Source organism: Hippocampus bargibanti, linkage group LG05, assembly GCF_051943395.1.
Source record: "Hippocampus bargibanti isolate YZ-2025 linkage group LG05, ASM5194339v1, whole genome shotgun sequence".
NCBI classification, from domain to species: domain Eukaryota; kingdom Metazoa; phylum Chordata; class Actinopteri; order Syngnathiformes; family Syngnathidae; genus Hippocampus; species Hippocampus bargibanti.
Genome location: NC_142738.1, coordinates 28,712,362 through 28,732,431, shown reverse-complemented (window position 1 = coordinate 28,732,431; position 20,070 = coordinate 28,712,362). Strand labels below are relative to the sequence as shown.

At 40.4% G+C, this 20,070-nt stretch overlaps 1 protein-coding gene across 2 annotated transcripts; it reads right to left on the bottom strand.

The window, feature by feature from the left end:
- Positions 1-808: 808 nt before the first annotated feature.
- On the bottom strand, positions 809-18,355 carry chst6 (carbohydrate sulfotransferase 6). 2 transcript variants are annotated; one of them, XM_088997598.1, is made up of 3 exons: positions 18,022-18,355; positions 13,971-14,023; positions 809-2,909 (listed from the first exon to the last, which is right to left on the bottom strand). In XM_088997598.1, the coding sequence occupies exon 3, from the start codon at positions 2,834-2,836 to the stop codon at positions 1,640-1,642; it is 1,197 nt and encodes a 398-aa protein (XP_088853724.1). In that variant the 5' UTR covers positions 2,837-2,909; positions 13,971-14,023; positions 18,022-18,355; the 3' UTR covers positions 809-1,639. The 2 variants fall into 2 exon arrangements, with proteins under 2 accessions (XP_088853724.1, XP_088853723.1); XM_088997597.1 differs by lacking the exon at positions 13,971-14,023.
- Positions 18,356-20,070: the final 1,715 nt, after the last annotated feature.

Sequence of the window (20,070 nt, the reverse complement as noted above, 5' to 3'; positions counted from 1 at the left end):
TTGAAAGACATCAAAGTGTTGAAAGGCGCACTTCAAAGGCGTACACACGTCAGCGCCGCGGTGCGCACGTGTGACGCCACAATGTCATGGTCTACAAGATGAAAATCTAAATGAATGAAATTAGAAACATTCGCAATTTCAGTAAAACTCAGGGTCAATCGCATGTCGCCGATTGGGATCCAATGATAGAAAATAGAGGCACAGACACATGTATTCTGTCGAATCGAGAGGGAGTTCCTAGAGTTGACGCTGCTGCAGACTATGGTATGTTTCCAGAACGTCCATTATTATGAATGAATCGTTAATATTATATCGTAAGAGCACGTTTAATGAACATTTTCTTTGTTTTACAGATTTCAGGAATTCCCGTTTGACAGAGGTCCACAAGTGGGATATAAAATGTGGAAGATATTGTCAGGTGTGCCGTGGGAAAGGATCCAAAATGTATGCAAGCGTGATCTGTCGCCTGACATTGTAATCGTGTAGTAAACTTCCATACTGGCAGAGAGCAGCAGCAGATAGGTACAACATGCCTAACAGGCTGTTGTTGCATTATAAGGCGCAGGGTCATTGAAGAAAATGAAGGCTTACGGGTGCGCCTGATACACGGGAAAATACGGTAATCAACAGAAACCCGTGGTAAATATATATTTGTTCGGACAATGTGACATTCAAGTTTCAGTATTCCCAAATCTCGCAAAGAATTTACAAAGAAAGAAAAAAAATCTCAGGTTATCAGGTAAGAAAACGTTTTGATGAAGAAATGTAGTAACCCCCCCCCCCCACCCACCCACCATGCTTAAAGACAATGCACAATAAATTACTTCTTTAAATGTTTTATTTCTTTATAATACAGTGTCTTCACTTGCTTCAACAATACATGACATTTATTTTTAACCATACAATGGTTTACAAAAAAGTGTAATTTAGTTTTGGGACTGTAACAGATTAACTGCATTTCCATAGATTTCACTGAGAAACATGAGCTTGATTAATGATTGTTTCATCACACTAATAGTCTCATGGAACCTAGTAAGTTTTAACCTGGACTTTCCAATAGAGGAAATATGTTATTGCCTGTGTTTTTTTCCACATGGTCCTAACTTCTCCTCTGTGAGTCATCGCTACTCAGCAGTTTGACCAATGTCCGCTATTCAATCATTGGCACACGGCATAATATAATATTATGCAATAGAAATAAACAAACAAAAACAGTAAATCCAGTTTAGAGGTTCAGTTGGAACACAAACACATTTTGGAATTAAATTTGAGTCGCACAACCGATAAAGCCCCTTGGTTTCACATATTAATCAAAAATCAAATCACAAACAGCTTTTGTGCATCTCTGAACATGAGATTCCATCCATTTCTTCGTACCGCTGGTCCTCACTATCGTTTGCAAATACAGCAGTAAAATCCCATTAATCAGTACTGCTTATACTGCCGCGAATAAAAAAAAACAAAACAATTTACAGTAATCTTCCCACCACTGACAACCTGAGACTGTGTCAGTTGTCACAAACTATTGCATTGCCCTTACATGTCAGCAGTGTTGCTTCACTTATATTAAGACAACTTATATAAAGACTGCATGGCATAATAACTTCATTCGACAAGAGGTTCTTTTACAATTCATTTTTTAACCTTTACCGAGGTGCCCAGGTTTTTGTGGTAACCAGCTGAACTGGTAGGGTTCACGTGGTGCCAGTAAATCAATATCAAGTCGCTTTTGTTCTTCGTCACTGTTCACAGTTATGTACCCGAGCTGTGCCATGGCCCTCTCACACACTTGCTGGATGCGCTTGACCTTATTGTGTGGCAGTGTAGCACGCCAGGCCTGAGAAACATCTGCAGCATTTCTTGAAGTGATTTCAAAGGCCTCTTGCAAGGAGCCTTTACCTTTGCCATGAGTTAGCTTATAAATCCATTCCTCTAACTGATGTGTCATGTCCAGATCTACAAAGTCATACATAGCACTTATTTCCGCTACTGGATTGCGAACCACATCCTCGTAGCGTACCATTTTGTACCGGCCTTTTAGAAATGGCGGGGGCTTCCGGAGCACCCTTTCGCTAATGCGCATGTGGCTACGACAGATCTCCTGCACAACTTTGTATTGTACCTCGGCTGCAGGCATGTTTCTCTGCTCCAACACAACGGCATTATCACGTACAAAAGAATTGGCAGACTGTTCTCTTGACCGGAATACAGCCCGAGGATCTCGAACCAGATGAATGATGCGAAGGTCAAGGCCGGCATCCTCAAAGAGAGGGTATAGGGATTCAAGTTCAAATATCCGCACTGTTTTTATGACCACGTGACTGTAGGAAGTGCAGGCTTCCTGCACACCCTGTAGGCCTGCCGTGTCACACGTTTGTGAACACTGAGATTGATTGCTGAGATGGCCACGTGGTGTGAGAGAACACGCCGGCGGTGAGCACAACGCTCGACTCTGACTCCACATGAACAAAGAGGAGACATTGTGACGTTCTGGCAGGTATGCATCCAGCACAGAGAAATCGCAATGGAACACACTTCGTATCAGATCCCTAACAGCCATTCGTAGCGCCAGTGCACCAGAGTTCTGAAGTTTGGTCCAAACATGCCAGGCAGGTTCCATGAGGTAGAACACAGATGGGTGTTGGCTGAATACTTGGCCAACAAAAGATGATCCGGATCGCCACGATGAGAGCAGTACAACGTGTATTTTCCGATTGGAAGGGGTGGGGTCAAGACGGCTTAGCTTGACGTACCTGCCGTAGAACAGGATCACTGTGACTCCCAGCACGATCAACAGAAAAACCATAGTTCTGAGGTTCAGTCTGTAACAGGTCATGATTGGTTGTGGATTGGTGTCTTTGGCTCGATGTTGATGCTTTTTTTCAGTGGAATTGCACACTTAGGCCGTGCTGCAAAAGAGGCGGGGCCAGAGGAAATGACAGATTTGAAGAAAGGGACATTCAGAAAAATGAATAAACAGCGATAAACCCAAATACAAGACAATGTCAGAGAGTCCCCGCTGATCAAACATGGTCAGACATGTGATTGTCTAATGAAATAATTGTTAGTCACACAATTTTTAACATGAGATATGTGCAAAGAAAGACGCTACACAGAAGGTTTCAATAGTTAAAGGACAACCGACGCGTCCGGTCAAGTTGTGTCCATAATTTGTAAAATCACTTAAAATGACTTAGACTGAGCGTATTTTACAAAGATTCCATCGCATATTTTACGTTTTAAGACTCGCGCTGAATATTCAGGAAGTCTTGTGTTTGAGTAGGTGACGATTCCTGACTTCACGTCACGACAGGAACGCCCCTGACAGGGAAAGCGACACAATGCATTTTGGGTACTTTGTTTGGTCTGAAAACTTCGTGTTGATGGCGAAATTAGAAGGGAAACACATAAATAATGCGATGGTGAATCGTTGCGTGTTGCACTAAGACTACTACTTGATATTCGCTGACACAAATTCCCAGCAGACAAATCAGCCGATTTCCAACGGAGCTCGTGTGTAGCAGACGAGATTGAAGTGTTTGTGTTAAAAGGTAAAAATGGGAAGCAGAAGAAGATTGATGACTTTTTTAAATTGTATACATAATACAGTAAGATGTAAGCCTTGCAGTTTCCCTGTTGTGTTATGTACATGCCCACTGTACTGTATATGAATGCAATCGTTTTTTGCAACAATGTTTCTTGTTTTGTCTGCTGAAGCGCGATGATTTTGAAAATTATTAACATTCCATACTGTGTATTAAAGGACAGCCGATGTCACTTTTTAGTCAAATGCAAATAAAAATGACTTCACGCCAAGACGTCTTGCATTGCTTGTGAATCCAAACAATGGCTTCAGATTCGGATAATATGCTTTCTTGTTACACATCCAGTTATGAATATGTTTCAAATACACTGTAGTTCTGAAGGTTAAAGCATACATGTTTACAATCATTAAAGAATTATATGTGCCATTTTGAGGCATCATTAGGGGAACATCTCTCACCCCCCAAAAAAAAGGGAGCTAATGGCCAGCTCCGTTTCTTATATGGCGCTTGGCTGCCCTCTTTTGGCGGCTTTTGTTTAATGCAGTTCGGCGCAGTATCGGATATATCGATAGTCCCGGTTATATCGATATTTTTTCGGACTCCCTTGAATATCGATATAACGAGACTTTACTGTATTTCGTGTAATTTTAAAGGACAACCGACGTCTCCGGACAAGTTGTGTCCATAATATGTAAAATGGCTTCAGTTAGCATAGTGATTGTGCAATCCATGGTGAGGCTCAGCCGGCTGCTGCCTCACCACTCGTCTCCACTTAGTATTTGAACGCTAAATGTGAAAATTCAGCGATTTTGAAAAAAAATCCAAAAATGGTGAAGTTAAATGGAAAAGAATGTTAAAGTACAAATCACTAAATAAATATAACTGTTTAATTTATTTTGTCATTTGATATTTCCATGATGACAGGTGAGGCACAGCCTCACCTGCCTCCCCTGACTGCACGTCACTGATAGATAGAGAGAGAGAGATAGATAGAGAGATAGAGTGCTAGAGAGATAGAGTGATAGAGAGATAGATAGAGATCGAGAGATAGACATCGAGATCGAGAAATAGAGAGGTAGATAGAGAGGTAGAGATAGAGGTGGAGAGATAGAGAGGTAGAGAGATAGAGAGATACAGAGGGAGAGAGATAGAGAGATAGAGTGATAAAGAGAGAGAGATAGAGAGATAGAGATCGAGAGATAGAGATCGATTATAGAGATAGAGATCGAGAGATAGACATCGAGAGATAGACATCGAGATCGAGATAGAGAGAGAGGTAGAGGTGGAGAGATAGAGAGGTAGAGAGATAGAGAGGAAGGCAGAGGGGTAGGTAAAGAGGTAGGTAGAAAGGTAGGTAAAGAGGTAGGTAGAGATAGAGATAGAGAGAGAAATAGAGAGAGAAAGAAAGGTAGGTAGAGAGGTAGATAGAGATCGAGAGAGAAATAGAGATGGAGATAGATAGAGAGATAGGGATAGATAGATAGATAGATAGATAGATAGATAGACAGATAGATAGATAGATAGATAGATAGATAGATAGATAGATAGATAGATAGATAGATAGATAGATAGATATAGAGAGATAGGGAGATATATACAGTAAAGTCTCGTGATATCGATATCGGTTATATCGATAGTAGCGCTTATTACGATACTATTTCTATGAACGCAAGGAGAAAATTACATGCGATCGGATATATCGATAGTCCGGTTATATCGATATTTTTTCAGACTCCCGAGAATATCGATATAACGAGACTTTACTGTATATATATATATATATATATATATATATATATATATATATATATATATATATATATATATAGAGAGAGAGAGAGAGAGAGAGAGAGATATAGAGAGAGCTATAGATAGAGAAAGAGAGATAGAGAGAGATAGCTAGAGAGACAGATAGAGAGATAGAGAGAGGGATATAGAGAGATGGGGAGAGAGATATAGAGAGAGAAAGATATATATATATAGATATATAGAGAGAGAGAGAGAGAGAGAGAGAGAGAGAGAGAGAGAGAGAGAGAGAGAGAGAGAGAGAGAGAGAGAGAGAGAGAGAGAGAGAGAGAGAGAAAAGTTATAAAAGGAAGATGAAAGGAATGACAGAAGTAGAAAAAGTAAATACAGGAGCTGCTGGAAAGGCAGCCACTCTAGCGGCGCCATCTTGAAACCAAAAGAACAAAAAAAACTAAATAAATAATATGACAACAGAGACACAGACAGTCATTCATTCTTAAGCACTTTCTGTACTTTCAGTTACATGAAGCATTTCTAGATGAAAGAGCAGAGGATCAAAGTGTCCTTTTCACCAGTGGATCAGGGACGTCATGGTGGAATGTACATGTCTACTACGAGCTAAATGTTGAAAGCAAACACAAAGCTGAAGCATCCATTGACGAAAAGAGATCATCTCACATCGCCTGTGCCACGTAAATCCGATTTGACAGTTCCACATATGCATCGGTACTCCGCGCTGACGCTCCTTTCTTCACATCGCGGGCTCCTCATGTCATGCATCCATCCAGCCATTGAACACTCTAAATTGTCTCGAAGTGTGAGTGTAAGAGTGACTGGTTGTTTATCGTTGTGTGCCCTGCGATTGGCATATAAATATTTTTTTTAGTTTGGGGGGCGGCGCGGTTTCATCCAACCTTGCGTTTAAGATTTTTAGTGTGGCAGATAGGGCGGGAAAATCAGCTACGTTGACAAGGAAGAAAGTCAAGAACCCTGTTGTGCATGTGATTGATACTTTTTTCTCTCTCTCGAGATACCGTGATACCTTGGCTTACGAACTTAAGTGGTTCCCATAAAGAGTGTGTAAGGCAAAAAGTGTGTCTTCCAAGCATTAATTTCCCATATGAAACCATTAAAATGACACAATAATCCGTTCCCAAGTCCCCATAAAACATAATTTTCTATTAAATAAGCCTTAAAACTACACAAAATATACCTTATTTTATGAATAATAAATGTGCTATGGTATTGTAATTAAAGATTATGGATGTGGTCAAAGAGGACATGAAGGTAGCTGGTGTGAGAGAAGAGGATGCACAAAACCGGGATAGATGGAGGACATTGATTCGCTGTGGCGACCCCTGAAGGGAAAAGCCGAAAGGAAAAGAAGAAGAAGGTATTGTAATTAAAGAAATAAACTGTACAGTATAATAAAGTCATTTTAATTGGGGAGCGTTACTCTTTAAACAGAAACCCAAATAGAACTTTATAGTGCCTCTGCAATTTTTTGATGATGATACCAGAGACAAATTCCTTGTGTTCTACATATTTGGCAATAAAGATGATTCTGATTTACCTTTCTGATGGTCGTTGATGACTTGATGGAATGAAGTGGGAGGAGTTGGGAGGGAGAGCCACATTCTATCAGGACTGTAGGTAGGAGGGCTAGCCCAGGCATGGGCAAACTACGGCCCGTGGGCCACATACGGCCCGTTAGCCTTTTTAATCCGGCCCGCCGAACTTGTCTAAATTATAGTAAAAACAGTGTCTGAAACTCGTGACAAAAAGGTAGCGGACAAAAGGGCAGACAACTCTGAAAAGTTGACTGCCCAGCTTTTCACAACTTGAAACACGATATTGTAAGACCAGCAATGCAATAAGCAATAAAAAACAAACGGCACAAAGTATTAAGTTTTTTATATTAATTAAGGCTGTACCTACCACTAATGTTACCTTGCTTATTTTACGGTAAATGGCGAAGACTGCAGATTGCGCTGCAGTAGTCATTTATCACCATGGTGCACAATGCAACGTTTGCATTGCTTGGTACGAGCCACTAAGCCCCTTTCATAACTTTCACGTACACTTTACAGTCACGGTTTGATATAAATTTACGTTTTTTAGCATCACACATGTTGTTAGCTTCTTTTGAATCTTTCTTCTGGGCTGAGGTTCTGTGGATCTATTTTGGAAAATGATATGCAAATCCACAACCTTATAACGCTTGCGAAAGTCCGGAAGAAAGAAGCAGACTTCTGATTGGCTGCCGTGCCGAGTATGCAAATTTCAACTGAAGGTAGCCTATGTCTGTGTGCTTGGCGACGGTACACGTGTACTGTTTGCGTGTGAAGGCGAGGGCATCCGTGGCGAGTTTGTAGGGCGCGCGGTCAGGACAAACCATCCACGATTTTGCGGAATTTAACACAAGTAGATATTATTGAGCTTGAATATTCCGTTGTGTAATAATGTGTTTTGAATGATGAAAGTGATTCAATTTTTCAATAGATGATAGTTGATTTCTTTAACTGTGCACCTTCGATTGAAACTTATTAAAAAAAGATGCAATCTTGATAAATCACAGTGCATATCTATTTCCATTTCGTCCTCCCAGTATCTGCGAAATAGTATGTAAACGCCATATCTTGCATATTCCTTGAGACAAATTTATTAACTCATCAGGGATATTTTTCACATTTGAAAGACAGTTAATAAATTGGGTTGTAGTGTTCCTACTGTGCTGTGCTTTGTACACACTACATTTAAAGGACAACCAACACCATTTTTTTTGTTTCCTACTGAGATCAGAAAAACGTTTTATATCATCTAAAATACCCAAAACACGCAGGCTGATATTTTTAGTCAAATGAAAAACACCAATAAAAATGACTTCAAAATGAATCCGGAAATGGCCAGTTTCAGAAGGTCCCAGTCCCTTGTTCGTGACATCACGCCAAGATGGCTTGCTTTACTCGAGAATCAAAACAATGGCTTCAGATTCGGAGAAGATGCTTTCTTGTTACTCATCCAGTTATGAATATGATTCAAATAGTTCTGAAGAGGAAAGCATAAATGTTTGCAATTGATTCAAGGAGTCCTCCCATTTCAATTCGAGCCATCAATGACAGCAATGCAGAAGATGGCGCCCAAGCTCCGTTGGAAATGGGCCGATTTGTCTGCTGGGAATTTGTGTAAACTAGTATCAAATAGTAGTCTTGGTGCAACACACAACGATTCACCATTGTGTTATTTATGTGTTTTCCTTCTAATTTTGCCATCAACACGGATCAACACGAAGTTTTCAGACCAAACAAAGTACCGCAAAATGCATTGTGTGTCGCTTTCTCGGTCAGGGGCGTTCCAAACGTGACGTCACATGGGGATCGTCATCAACTCGAAAACTAGACTTCATGAATATTCAGCGCGAGTCTTAAAACGTAAACTATAGCTATATGCGGTGAAATCGTATTAAAATACGCTCAGTCGAAGTCATTTGAAGTGATTTTACAAATTATGGACATAACTTGTCCGGGGGCATCGGTTGTCCTTTAATGCTTTAGGTTTAGTATTTCCGGCCCAAACACTCCCTCCAAATGCTCCTGGCCCGGCCCCTCTGTCAAATTTTACAACCCATTGCGGCCCGCGACTTAAAAAGTTTGCCCACCCCTGGGCTAGCCTATCTTTCATAGGCCCAGGGACGGACTTCATAGGCCCAGGGACGGAATTCTCTTACTGTGTAATGAAAGTCCGGTGAGCCATCTTTTTCCAAAAAGGCCGGTCTCATCAGCATTAAACACTTGATGAGGAACGTAGCCTTCTTCTTCCACCATCTTGCGGAATGATCCCTCGGCAGCTTTATCGTCAGAACTGGCTGCCTCACCATGACGAATGACACTATGAATCCCTATAGACGCCGAAACATGTCAGGTATTTGAACACCGACAATACACTGTCTGTAAAATAAGAATCTGTTTTAAATTAAACTATGAATCCCTGTATGACGCTTAAAGTTCTCGAAGCCATCCGTGGCTAGCCTTGGAATCATCATTAGATGACGAACTTCCAGGTTGCCTCTTGACGATATCTGAGTGAATTTGCTGCACTTTCTCTGCAATAATTGCTTCACTCACGCTGTCGCCGGCTAGCTGCTTTTCGTTAATCCAAATTAACAGAAGTTTGTCAACCTCTTCTATTGCCTCAGACCGTTGCCTAGACAACACAGAAACACCCTTAGCAACACACGCACCTTTAATAGCTTCCTTGTTCTGAAGGATGGTAGCAATGGTCGACTTAGTATACTGGTACTTGGCCGGTAAGTCACACACACGCGCACACCTCGTTCGTGTTTCTCGATCATCTCCTTCTTCTGCTTGACCGTAATTTTGTTTTGTGTCCTCTTCGGCTGAACACTAGCCTGTGGTGGGGTCTTTTTCGGTCCCATAACAGCAAAAGTATCCGTGATAACAAATCCTTGAAGACAAACAAACGTATGCACACAGAAAGGATGTGAGTAAAGTAGTCCGGCATTGGCGTTGTTTGGCCGTGTGAAAACTAGTCCGCCAGCCATTGTGGCGCTCCGTGTGTTTCCCGAAAAATAGTTCATAAGCCAAGATGATATTCATTCATCCACGCACCCAACCCAACCACCTACTCGCACCTAAAAAACAACTAATAAAAACACAAAAACTAAAATAAAATAGTTTGGATCGGATAGTTTTAGAAATAATTGTTGGGAGATTCTTTGTAGTCCCACCACATAAGAGATGAGCATCATTCTCTAATGGAGTTGTTTGCCACAGCTTCGTGTTTACTTTCAAAACTTCGCTGGGAGCACACATGTGCACATTTTCAGCATGCCAGCCCTGATCCAATGGTGAAAGGTCACTTTGATCCTCTCTTCTTTCATCTGTAACTGCTTCGGACAACAAAGAGGATGCAGAAAGGTGGTTAAGATTGTATGACTATGTCTTTTGTGTTGGGCTATGTTGTGATTGTTTTATTTTGACTTCAAAATGGAGCCGTGAGTGTGGCTGCCTTTGTGCTGTGTTCTGTGTGCGCCACCTTTGTTCTTCTACTTACTTCCTTTGATTACTTTACTGCTGTAATTTGGGAATGTATCCATTGTGAAACGAATAAAGGTTTTCTTATTAAGAAAAAGAAAAAGAATAATACATTTTATTTCTTAAACGATTAATCTTTCGCTATATGTGTCAGAGTTATACAAGGACACGTTCGAACAAAAGAACTTAACTTAAAGGACAACCGACATCACTCTTTTGTTTCCTGATTGAACTCTTTTGTTTCCTGACTGACATCAGAAAAACATTTTATAGCATCTAAAATACCCAAAACATGCAGTATGATATTTTTAGTCACATGCAAAACACCAATAAAAATGACTTAAAGTGTCCAAAATCTGCAAAAAAAATGAGCCCGGAAGTGGCCAGTTTCAGAAGGTCCCGCCCCCTTGTTTGTGGTGTCACCCCAAGATGTCTTGCCTTGCTGGAGAATCAAAACAATGGCTTCAGATTCGGAGAATATGCTTTCTTGTTACTCATCCAGTTATGAATATGATTTAATCAGCCCATTTCCACAGGCTGATAAATTCCTTACACGGAGCTTTGTCGCCCTCTTCTGCCTTTTTTTGGTGCAACACGAAGTTTTCAGACCAAACAAGTACAGTAAAGTCTCGTTATATCAATATCGGATATATCGATAGTCCCGGTTATATCGATACTATTTCTATGCACGCACGGAGAAAATTACATGCAAACAGGGTCGGATATATCGATAGTCCCGGTTATATCGATATTTTTTCGGACTCCCTTGAATATCGATATAACGAGACTTTACTGTACAGTGAGACCTCAACTTACGAACTTAATTGGTTCCCAGTCAGAGTGTGTAAGGCGAAAAGTGTGTATCTCAAAAAAGAAATTCCCATTGGAAACCATTAAAATGGGAATAATCTGTTCCCGGGTTTCCATAAAATATACTTTTCAACTAAATAAGCCTTAAAACTACACACAACATACCTTATTATATGTATAATAAATGTGCTATTGTATTGTAATGAAAGAAATACACTGAATTGTATCATAAAGTCACTTTATTTACATTTGTGATGGTCATTTATGGCTTGATGGAATGGCGTTGGAGGTCGAAGGTCAAAGGGAATTGCTGTTTGGAAAGAGAGTCGCATTACGTGAGGACTGTAATTAAAGTAATAAACTGCTGTAAAATAAAGTTTTATTTACCTTTTTGATGGTCGTTGATGGCTTATGGAAGGAGAGTCACCTTCCATAAGGACTGTTGGTAACTTAACCTCTGGTGCTGTTCGGTCGTGTGCTTCCGCCGAAGATCACTCCGCCAGCCGTGGTGGGTGTGTATTATGAAAATAGTGCTTATTATAAGGTTTAATTTTCATAAATTTGACGTTTGTAAGACGAAAACTTTGTAAGTTAAGGCGTTTGTAAGTTGAGGTCTCACTGTAATACAAAATGTGTACTTTTTTTGGTCAGGGGCGTTCCTTCAGTGATGTAACGTGAGGACTCGTCACCAACTCAAAAACAAGACTTCCGGAATATTCAGCGCGAGTCTTAAAACGTAAAATATGGCTATATGCGGTGGAATCTTTGTACAATACCCTCAGTAGAAGTCATTTGAAGCCATTTTACAAATTGTGGACACAACTTGTCCGGAGACGTCGGTTGTCCTTTAAAGTGTTCAAAATCTCCAAAAAAATGAACCCGGAAGTGGCCAGTTTCAGAAGGTCCTTGCTGGAGAATCAAAACAATGGCTTCAGATTCAGAGAATATGCTTTCTTGTTACTCATCCAGTTATGAATATGATTCAAATAGTTCTGAAGAAGAAAGCATATTGCAAACACACATGTTTGCAATTGATTAATGAATTTATTCCGTTTCATGTTGAGGCATCAGGGGTGGGAAATGTCGCACCCAAAAAAGTCAGAAAATGGCGACAAAGCCGTGTAAGGAATTAATCAGTCCGTTTCCACAGGCTGATTAATTCCGTACATGGAGCTTTGTTGCCCTCTTCTGCCTCATTTTGGTCCTACACAAGGTTTTCAGACCAAAGTAGAGCAAAATGCATTGACGTCATGGAAGGACTGCTAGAATGTGTCCTTTTTTCGGTCAGGGGCGTTCTTTCAGTAACATAGGATGATGAGTCGTCACCAACTCAAAAACAAGACTTCCGGAATATTCAGCGCGAGTCTTAAAACGTAAAATATAGCTGTATGCGGTGGAATCTTTGTAAAATACCCTCATTAGAAGTCATTTGAAGACATTTTACAAATTATGGACAACTTGTCCGGAGACGTCGGTTGTCCTTTAAGTGAAGGTCGTTGGTGCAGCTGATATGAGCAGATCTCTAGGAGCGAACGACATGCAGTTGCTCCGAGATTACACTCCAAAGTTCCTTGTCCTCCTTGTCGGACTTTTATTGTTTGCAGTCCCACGCCCCCAGTCAGGCCACCCGGTGGGAGATATGATTAATTTTTGTCAAGCTTTGAACCACAGATTCACAGTAATCAACTCTTGTCACGTGAAGGCCTTGAGCGAAGTGAGCTAATCGACCCCTATAGCGCCCACACGTCCCATTGTATATCATTGTTTCTCTGTAAACTAGCGTTTATGCCAGATTACATTTTTAAACCACCTCGTGAGCAGGGTTAAATTTACTCAGGTTTAAGATGTTTTATGGGGCTACACAGGTGTAACTTTGCACGTGTGGGGTCAGCCAAGGTAAAAGCAGCCGCGTGAATGTCCCTTGTGATAAAATGGTCGAAGTGATTGGCCAGATTTTGGATGACCAATTGGGACAGTCGCCCAAACCCCTGGTGCAGATTCAGGATTGACAAAAGCACTCACGTCCCTGTCACACCACAACTGGGTATAGTTGTGAGGTAACATTACTTTGTACAATTCAATTACATTTTCTCTTCAAAATTACTTGAACAAAGAAAGATATTTTGATGTTTAGATTTTTGTCATGTATGATTGAAAAAAAAATACGAGCACTCAAGAAGAAATCGCAAAATACTGTATGCACGACGAACAGGTTTTTTTTCAGGTAGAGACTGTGGTCTTGGTTCAGTAGCGGTATGAAGGTATTTTATGCAGATCAGTGGTGGGCCGTCAGAGCCAGCAAGGCCTTCTCTGCTGGCCTAACATAATCAGACATCATTATCATAATTATAATAAAAGTCAATTTCATTAAAAAAGTATTTTTTCTAAATATATATATATATATAATTATTCTACATACTGTTTTCTTGATGTTATATTATATCCATCTGGTTATGCTCCTTTCAGTGTTGTAGTTTTAGGTCAGAGTTTTTAATCCAATCAGAATTCAGCTAGATTGTGTCGCCAGGCTGTATGAAATCTGACCGACGCCTTCAGAATCAACAGTGAGGGCGTCTGTGCGCTGTACATGAATGGGCACATGTAGTTGATATATAGTTGCGATAGCCAATCAGATCACGAGTTGGGACAGTAAGGCCAGCTAGAGGGCCTCGCGTTGAACATGACATGTACGCGTCCTGTGATTGGATACTCACTTTACCTCAGCCCTCAGCGGAGGCCGCGCTATGCAAATCAACCAAGCTACAACAGATCAGACCCGGAAACTTTAGCAGAAAAACCAAGTATATCTACTCACTTTTTTAACCCACAATGGCTGAAGGAGAGGACAACTCGCTGTCACATGTAGGCCTATTCTCAAGAACAAATGAAAAAGATTTGTTTACTTTTATTTTCAACAAATAGTTCGTTTTGTGAACGTCTTGTTGTTTTTCTGATATTAAACTGACATTTTGTAATTTAGCGTAAAATCTTGTTAAAGATTGCATATTCTTGGTGGACTTAATAAAACTTTGTGGACAAATGATTTTAAATTTCCTTTTATTTTTAAGTGTTTGCAGTAGCCTGTGTTGTAGACGATTAAGGTGATGCCACGCCCAGTACTGCATGCGTGTGCTTTTGTAAATGATATCTCCAGCCGTTGTGTCATAAATTACGGTATTACAAGGGATATTTGTTCAAGTCGGACTAAGCAGGACTTCACTGAAGGCCTAGGTGTGAAATGCACGGACCACCACTGCTGCAGATATAGCATAAAGGTCAAAACTTGTCACTTGTCAGCATAACAGTTTCAAAAACGACCAGAAGTTAGTTAACATACCACTCCACCAGACATGCAATAGCAATTTGTTTCGGTTCCATTCACCCAAACTGTCTTGTGTGTGTGTGTGGGTGTGGGAGGGGGTAGATACAAGGTGTAATCATGATCAAGTATTACATTTGATTCTTTTGTGTTGACTCAATTTTAGTGTTTCTGAGAATGCAGTCACCTCCGAACATGCAATGCTTAGCTGTCTGCATCAAGCAAAAATAATTAGCTTGTTTGTCTCGCTTTGGGATTTTGCGCCGCTGCACGGAGCAGCAGTGAATGTTTGTAGAATGGGGCTGTATTGCAAAGATAAATAAACAAGCGAGGCTGTGTTTTTTACAACAGCCGTGCTATGTGTCAACCCAGTTCAGTGAATTGATGCAGCCAAACATTCGAATTAAAATGAAATTTCAACTGCTTTATTGAACTTTATTGAATGCAAGGGTGTGAAACTCATTTTTTACCACGGGCCACATTGTAGTTATGGTTTCCTCTGGGAGGCCGTTATGAATTTGGAGGAGTCATTAGAATGTTGAATCGCCTCCGCATATTATATATAGAACACACAACAAATTAATGAGTAACTAGTTTTCACATTAAACAGTAAAAAACAATGATTTGAAATTTTGGTTTGGGCTTTAGCGAGCATCATGGAATTTCACAAGTTTGATTTGCTTTTGCGGGCCGAATAAAATGATGTGGCTGGCCAGATTTGGCCCCTGGGCCTTGACTTTGACATCTGTGATTTATACAGACTAATTTTCAACTAATGTCTGTTAAAACATGCTCAGGTAGCACATGTTAAGCACATGTAAAACAGATAAAGTAAGGGACATTGAAGTAATCCCCGTGTAACGATGAAAAGGTTTCTTCAGCCGTCATCTGTATTTCTTTGAAGGTGTTGGACGTTTCGCTTCTTATCCAAGAAACTTTGTCAGCAAACTAAAGTCTAACTGGCAGTTTAGGCCCTGTATATATATATATATATATATATATATATATCCCTACTGTCCAGACATGGCGATGTCGGACTAACTTCTAACTAACGACTGGCCTGATTGCCCCACTTCGACCGGTATCACCTCATCAGTATTACTAATCCTATGTTGCCTAAGCAGGCTATTGTATGAACAATCCAAATTGAACCTCACCCCACCAAACCGGTTTAATGAAGGATTTAGTTGTTTTCTGAAAATCGCTTCTTTTACTCCCCTTTCAAACCATCTATGTTCTTTCGCTAAGATTTTAACCTCATTGTCGTCAAATGAGTGGTTGCTAGCTTTTAGGTGCATATGTACTGTCGATTGAGGCCCACTAGTATTATCCCTGCAATGTTGATAAAGTCTTTTTTTGAGAATGTGTTTAGGCTCCCCAATGTACTGCTCTTTACACTTTTCATTCTTACAATGTATTGAATAAACTACATTACTTGGTTTTGCATTTGGCAGCCTATCTTTTGGATGCACTAACTTTTGCCTTCAAGTGTTTATTGGTTTGAAATAAGTAGGAATTTTGTGTCGCCAAAGGACTCGTAGTTTTTCAGAAACTCCTGCAATGTAAGGTACTGCCTCTCCTCTCCTTTTTGTACCTTCAGAATTTTTTGTTTCATTCCCTATTCTTTCTTTCTGACATTTGTTAAATGACCGCTGAGGGTCCCCACAGTTTGTGAGTGCTCTCCTGATATGTTTTGACTCCTTTTCTCTACCTTCCACGCTTGTTGGTATTAGTTTAACCCTATGCTGGAGGGTTCTGATAACTCCTAGTTTGTGTTGTAAAGGGTGGTTAGAATCGAAAAGTATTGGACAGTGTGTGTTGCCTTCCTAAAGACTTCTGTTTTTAGCGCTCTGTCCTCTTTTATAATTACTTTACAATCCAAAAAGGCTAGTTGGTTCTCTTTAATGTCCTCACGGGTAAATTTAATGTTGATGTCTATTGAGTTGAGGTGATCTGTGAAGGATTGAATTTCTTGTTTTTTTAATTATGACAAAAGTATCATCCACATATCTAAACCAGTGTCGAGGTTTTGTCCCCGGGAAGGATGTGAGGGCCTGTTTCTCCATCTCTTCCATGTACAGATTAGCCACCATGGGTGAAATTGGTGAGCCCATAGCACAACCATGAATTTGTTTGTAAAGTTTCTCCCTAAATTGAAAATACATAGTATTAAGGCAGCTTTCCAATAATTGGCAGATGTGGTCCGGTTTAAGTTTGGTTCATGCAGAGAAACGTCCGCCAGCAGTCACGCCCTCACCACTGAAACTGCTGCTGGGGTTGGGACAGATGTAAAGAGAGAAGTCACATCGTAAGATGCCAGTAAAGAGAGAAGTCACATCATAAGATGCCAATGTTTCCTCAGGTCTGTGTAAGCTCTCAGTCGTACAGGAGTGGTCCATCGATGAGAAGGTTTCTTCAGCCGTCATCTGTACAATTTGACGAAGCCTCTTGGATAGGAGGCGAAACGTCCGAAACCTTCACTTTTGTACAGATGACGGCTGAAGAAACCTTCTCATCAATGTTTCCTCAGGTTCCAATATGAGGTCTTTGATCCTCTCTACAAACCCTGTGGTGTTCTCTATGTGATATTCTGTGTTACCAACCAACGGAGCTAAGATAGTTTTTAAATATTTGGCTACATTGTATGTAGAGGAGTCAATGCTACAAACAATGGGTCTGAGGGAGAACCCTTCTTTATGTATTTTTGGCAGGCCGTAGATGCATGGCGTGGCCTCCCCTGTGTATAATCTAAAATACATCTGTTTGTCTATATGATTTCCTTTCTTTAACTCTCAGAGACAGAAAAGGCGGTACTAACCAAAGGTTTAAATTTCTCAGTAACTCATAAAACAATACCTACTATAGACTACATCACAGCTACTGAATCGGCTATTAAAAATAAACTTTCCTATGCCGAGGCAGATGATCTGCGCATTAAAATATCAGCCCTTCTTAGAAGTGCCAAACAACCTCCGTCCAACATATTGGAAGAGAGAAAGGCGTGAACTACTCTACAAAAAGATAAAAAATATTACTATTTTGCCAGCAGACAAGGGTAGGTGTACAGTGCTTCTCAACACATAGGATTATGAAGACAAAATAAATAGGTTTACCAGTGATTCTTCCATTTATGAGCAACTAAAAAGGGACCCTTCCAATAGATACAAGAAAGAAATGATAGACTGTCTCCAAAAGTTAGAGAAAGGAAAACATATGGATATATGTTATCCTGTATATTATATATTTGTTATACGATTGTGTTTTCTTTTATGTTTCCTGTCGATGTGGAAAAATCCGCATAATCCGGTATTTAACATCACTTTATTGTGGCGACCCCATGAAGGGAAAAACCGAAAGGAAAAGAAGAAGAGATTACTTCACGCTCTGAAATAAATTAACGGACAAAACGCAACAACAAACGTGATTTCGGTCGCATTGAAACTACAAGTGACGTCATCTTGAATAAAATAGTCATGATTCGAGAGTTCAAAACTTGTCGTTGTTGGTTCGTGATACTGTTTCAATCAATTCAATTACTCAAATTTACCTTTCGGCTTGTATGGGATTGCACTGCTTCTAGACGGAGCCGGCTTCTCGCACTTCCCGAGACATCCACAATTCTCCACACAGTTTTTTTCCCCCTGGTTTTCTGCTGTTCCATCAAGCGGCAGCAGCTGCTCGCCAACCTCCACCTTGAATCCACCCGGTTGTGTGCAAAGAGAAGTTTGAGACGTGGCCAAAGATTGCTGGCGTGCCACCAACAAGAGCCTGGGCGGGGGGATTGAGTCAGAGGGTAGTTTGGGTGTTGGGTGGATGTTGAGGCAGGACCCGAGCGAGTGAGGTTCTCTTGCCGCGGGACATTTTTTAACATAGGTACTAGTGATGTGTCGTTCGCGAACCAGCCGGCTCTTAGAGCCGGATCTCTGAAGTGACCGAAGAGAACCGGCTCCTAAAAAGGAGCCGGACATGGGGGTCGACTTCCCCCGTCCCCTCTATTCCCCGCCCACAAGCTTTCTGATTCTGATAACACTTTCTCAAAGAATCAATATAAGACAAAAAACGTGCTGGAGTCGAAGAACGGGCCAAAAAAAGCCACAGCTGTTTGTCTCACAACTGACTGCTGGAATCTTGAACCACAACACCCTTCGTCAGTTACATGGCACTTTATTAAAATGTCAAAGTGGGGACCTGTCTGCTGGGTTGTTTTGAGTTCAATGAAAGACACATTTCTGAGAATTTAGCAGAGGAGCTGGGGAGGTACTGCAGGACGCATGCACAGTTTTGGAGCCGTTTGAGCAGGTCACTGGAGATCAGTGTAGACATGTACAGTGGACAAATGTTATCAGATTATGCTGTTGTCATTATTATTATTCAATTATTATCAATTTTACTAGTTGGTATTATAGCATTATTAATATGAAAAGCAAATTAGTGACAGCTGATCATCAGACCAGAGTAACCACTGGGAACGTAAAAGTTAGTGGATGCTCTCTGTGCACATATAAATAAAGCCATACAAATAAAAATACTTGACAATGTATTCTTTTACAATTCGTTTTTCACACAATTCTACATGATTTTTGGTAAATTAATTTCATATATATATATATATATATATATATCCCTACTGTCCAGACATGGCGATGTCGGACTAACTTCTAACTAACGACTGGCCTGATTGCCCCACTTCGACCGGTATCACCTCATCAGTATTACTAATCCTATGTTGCCTAAGCAGGCTATTGTATGAACAATCCAAATTGAACCTCACCCCACCAAACCGGTTTAATGAAGGATTTAGTTGTTTTCTGAAAATCGCTTCTTTTACTCCCCTTTCAAACCATCTATGTTCTTTCGCTAAGATTTTAACCTCATTGTCGTCAAATGAGTGGTTGCTAGCTTTTAGGTGCATATGTACTGTCGATTGAGGCCCACTAGTATTATCCCTGCAATGTTGATAAAGTCTTTTTTTGAGAATGTGTTTAGGCTCCCCAATGTACTGCTCTTTACACTTTTCATTCTTACAATGTATTGAATAAACTACATTACTTGGTTTTGCATTTGGCAGCCTATCTTTTGGATGCACTAACTTTTGCCTTCAAGTGTTTATTGGTTTGAAATAAGTAGGAATTTTGTGTCGCCAAAGGACTCGTAGTTTTTCAGAAACTCCTGCAATGTAAGGTACTGCCTCTCCTCTCCTTTTTGTACCTTCAGAATTTTTTGTTTCATTCCCTATTCTTTCTTTCTGACATTTGTTAAATGACCGCTGAGGGTCCCCACAGTTTGTGAGTGCTCTCCTGATATGTTTTGACTCCTTTTCTCTACCTTCCACGCTTGTTGGTATTAGTTTAACCCTATGCTGGAGGGTTCTGATAACTCCTAGTTTGTGTTGTAAAGGGTGGTTAGAATCGAAAAGTATTGGACAGTGTGTGTTGCCTTCCTAAAGACTTCTGTTTTTAGCGCTCTGTCCTCTTTTATAATTACTTTACAATCCAAAAAGGCTAGTTGGTTCTCTTTAATGTCCTCACGGGTAAATTTAATGTTGATGTCTATTGAGTTGAGGTGATCTGTGAAGGATTGAATTTCTTGTTTTTTT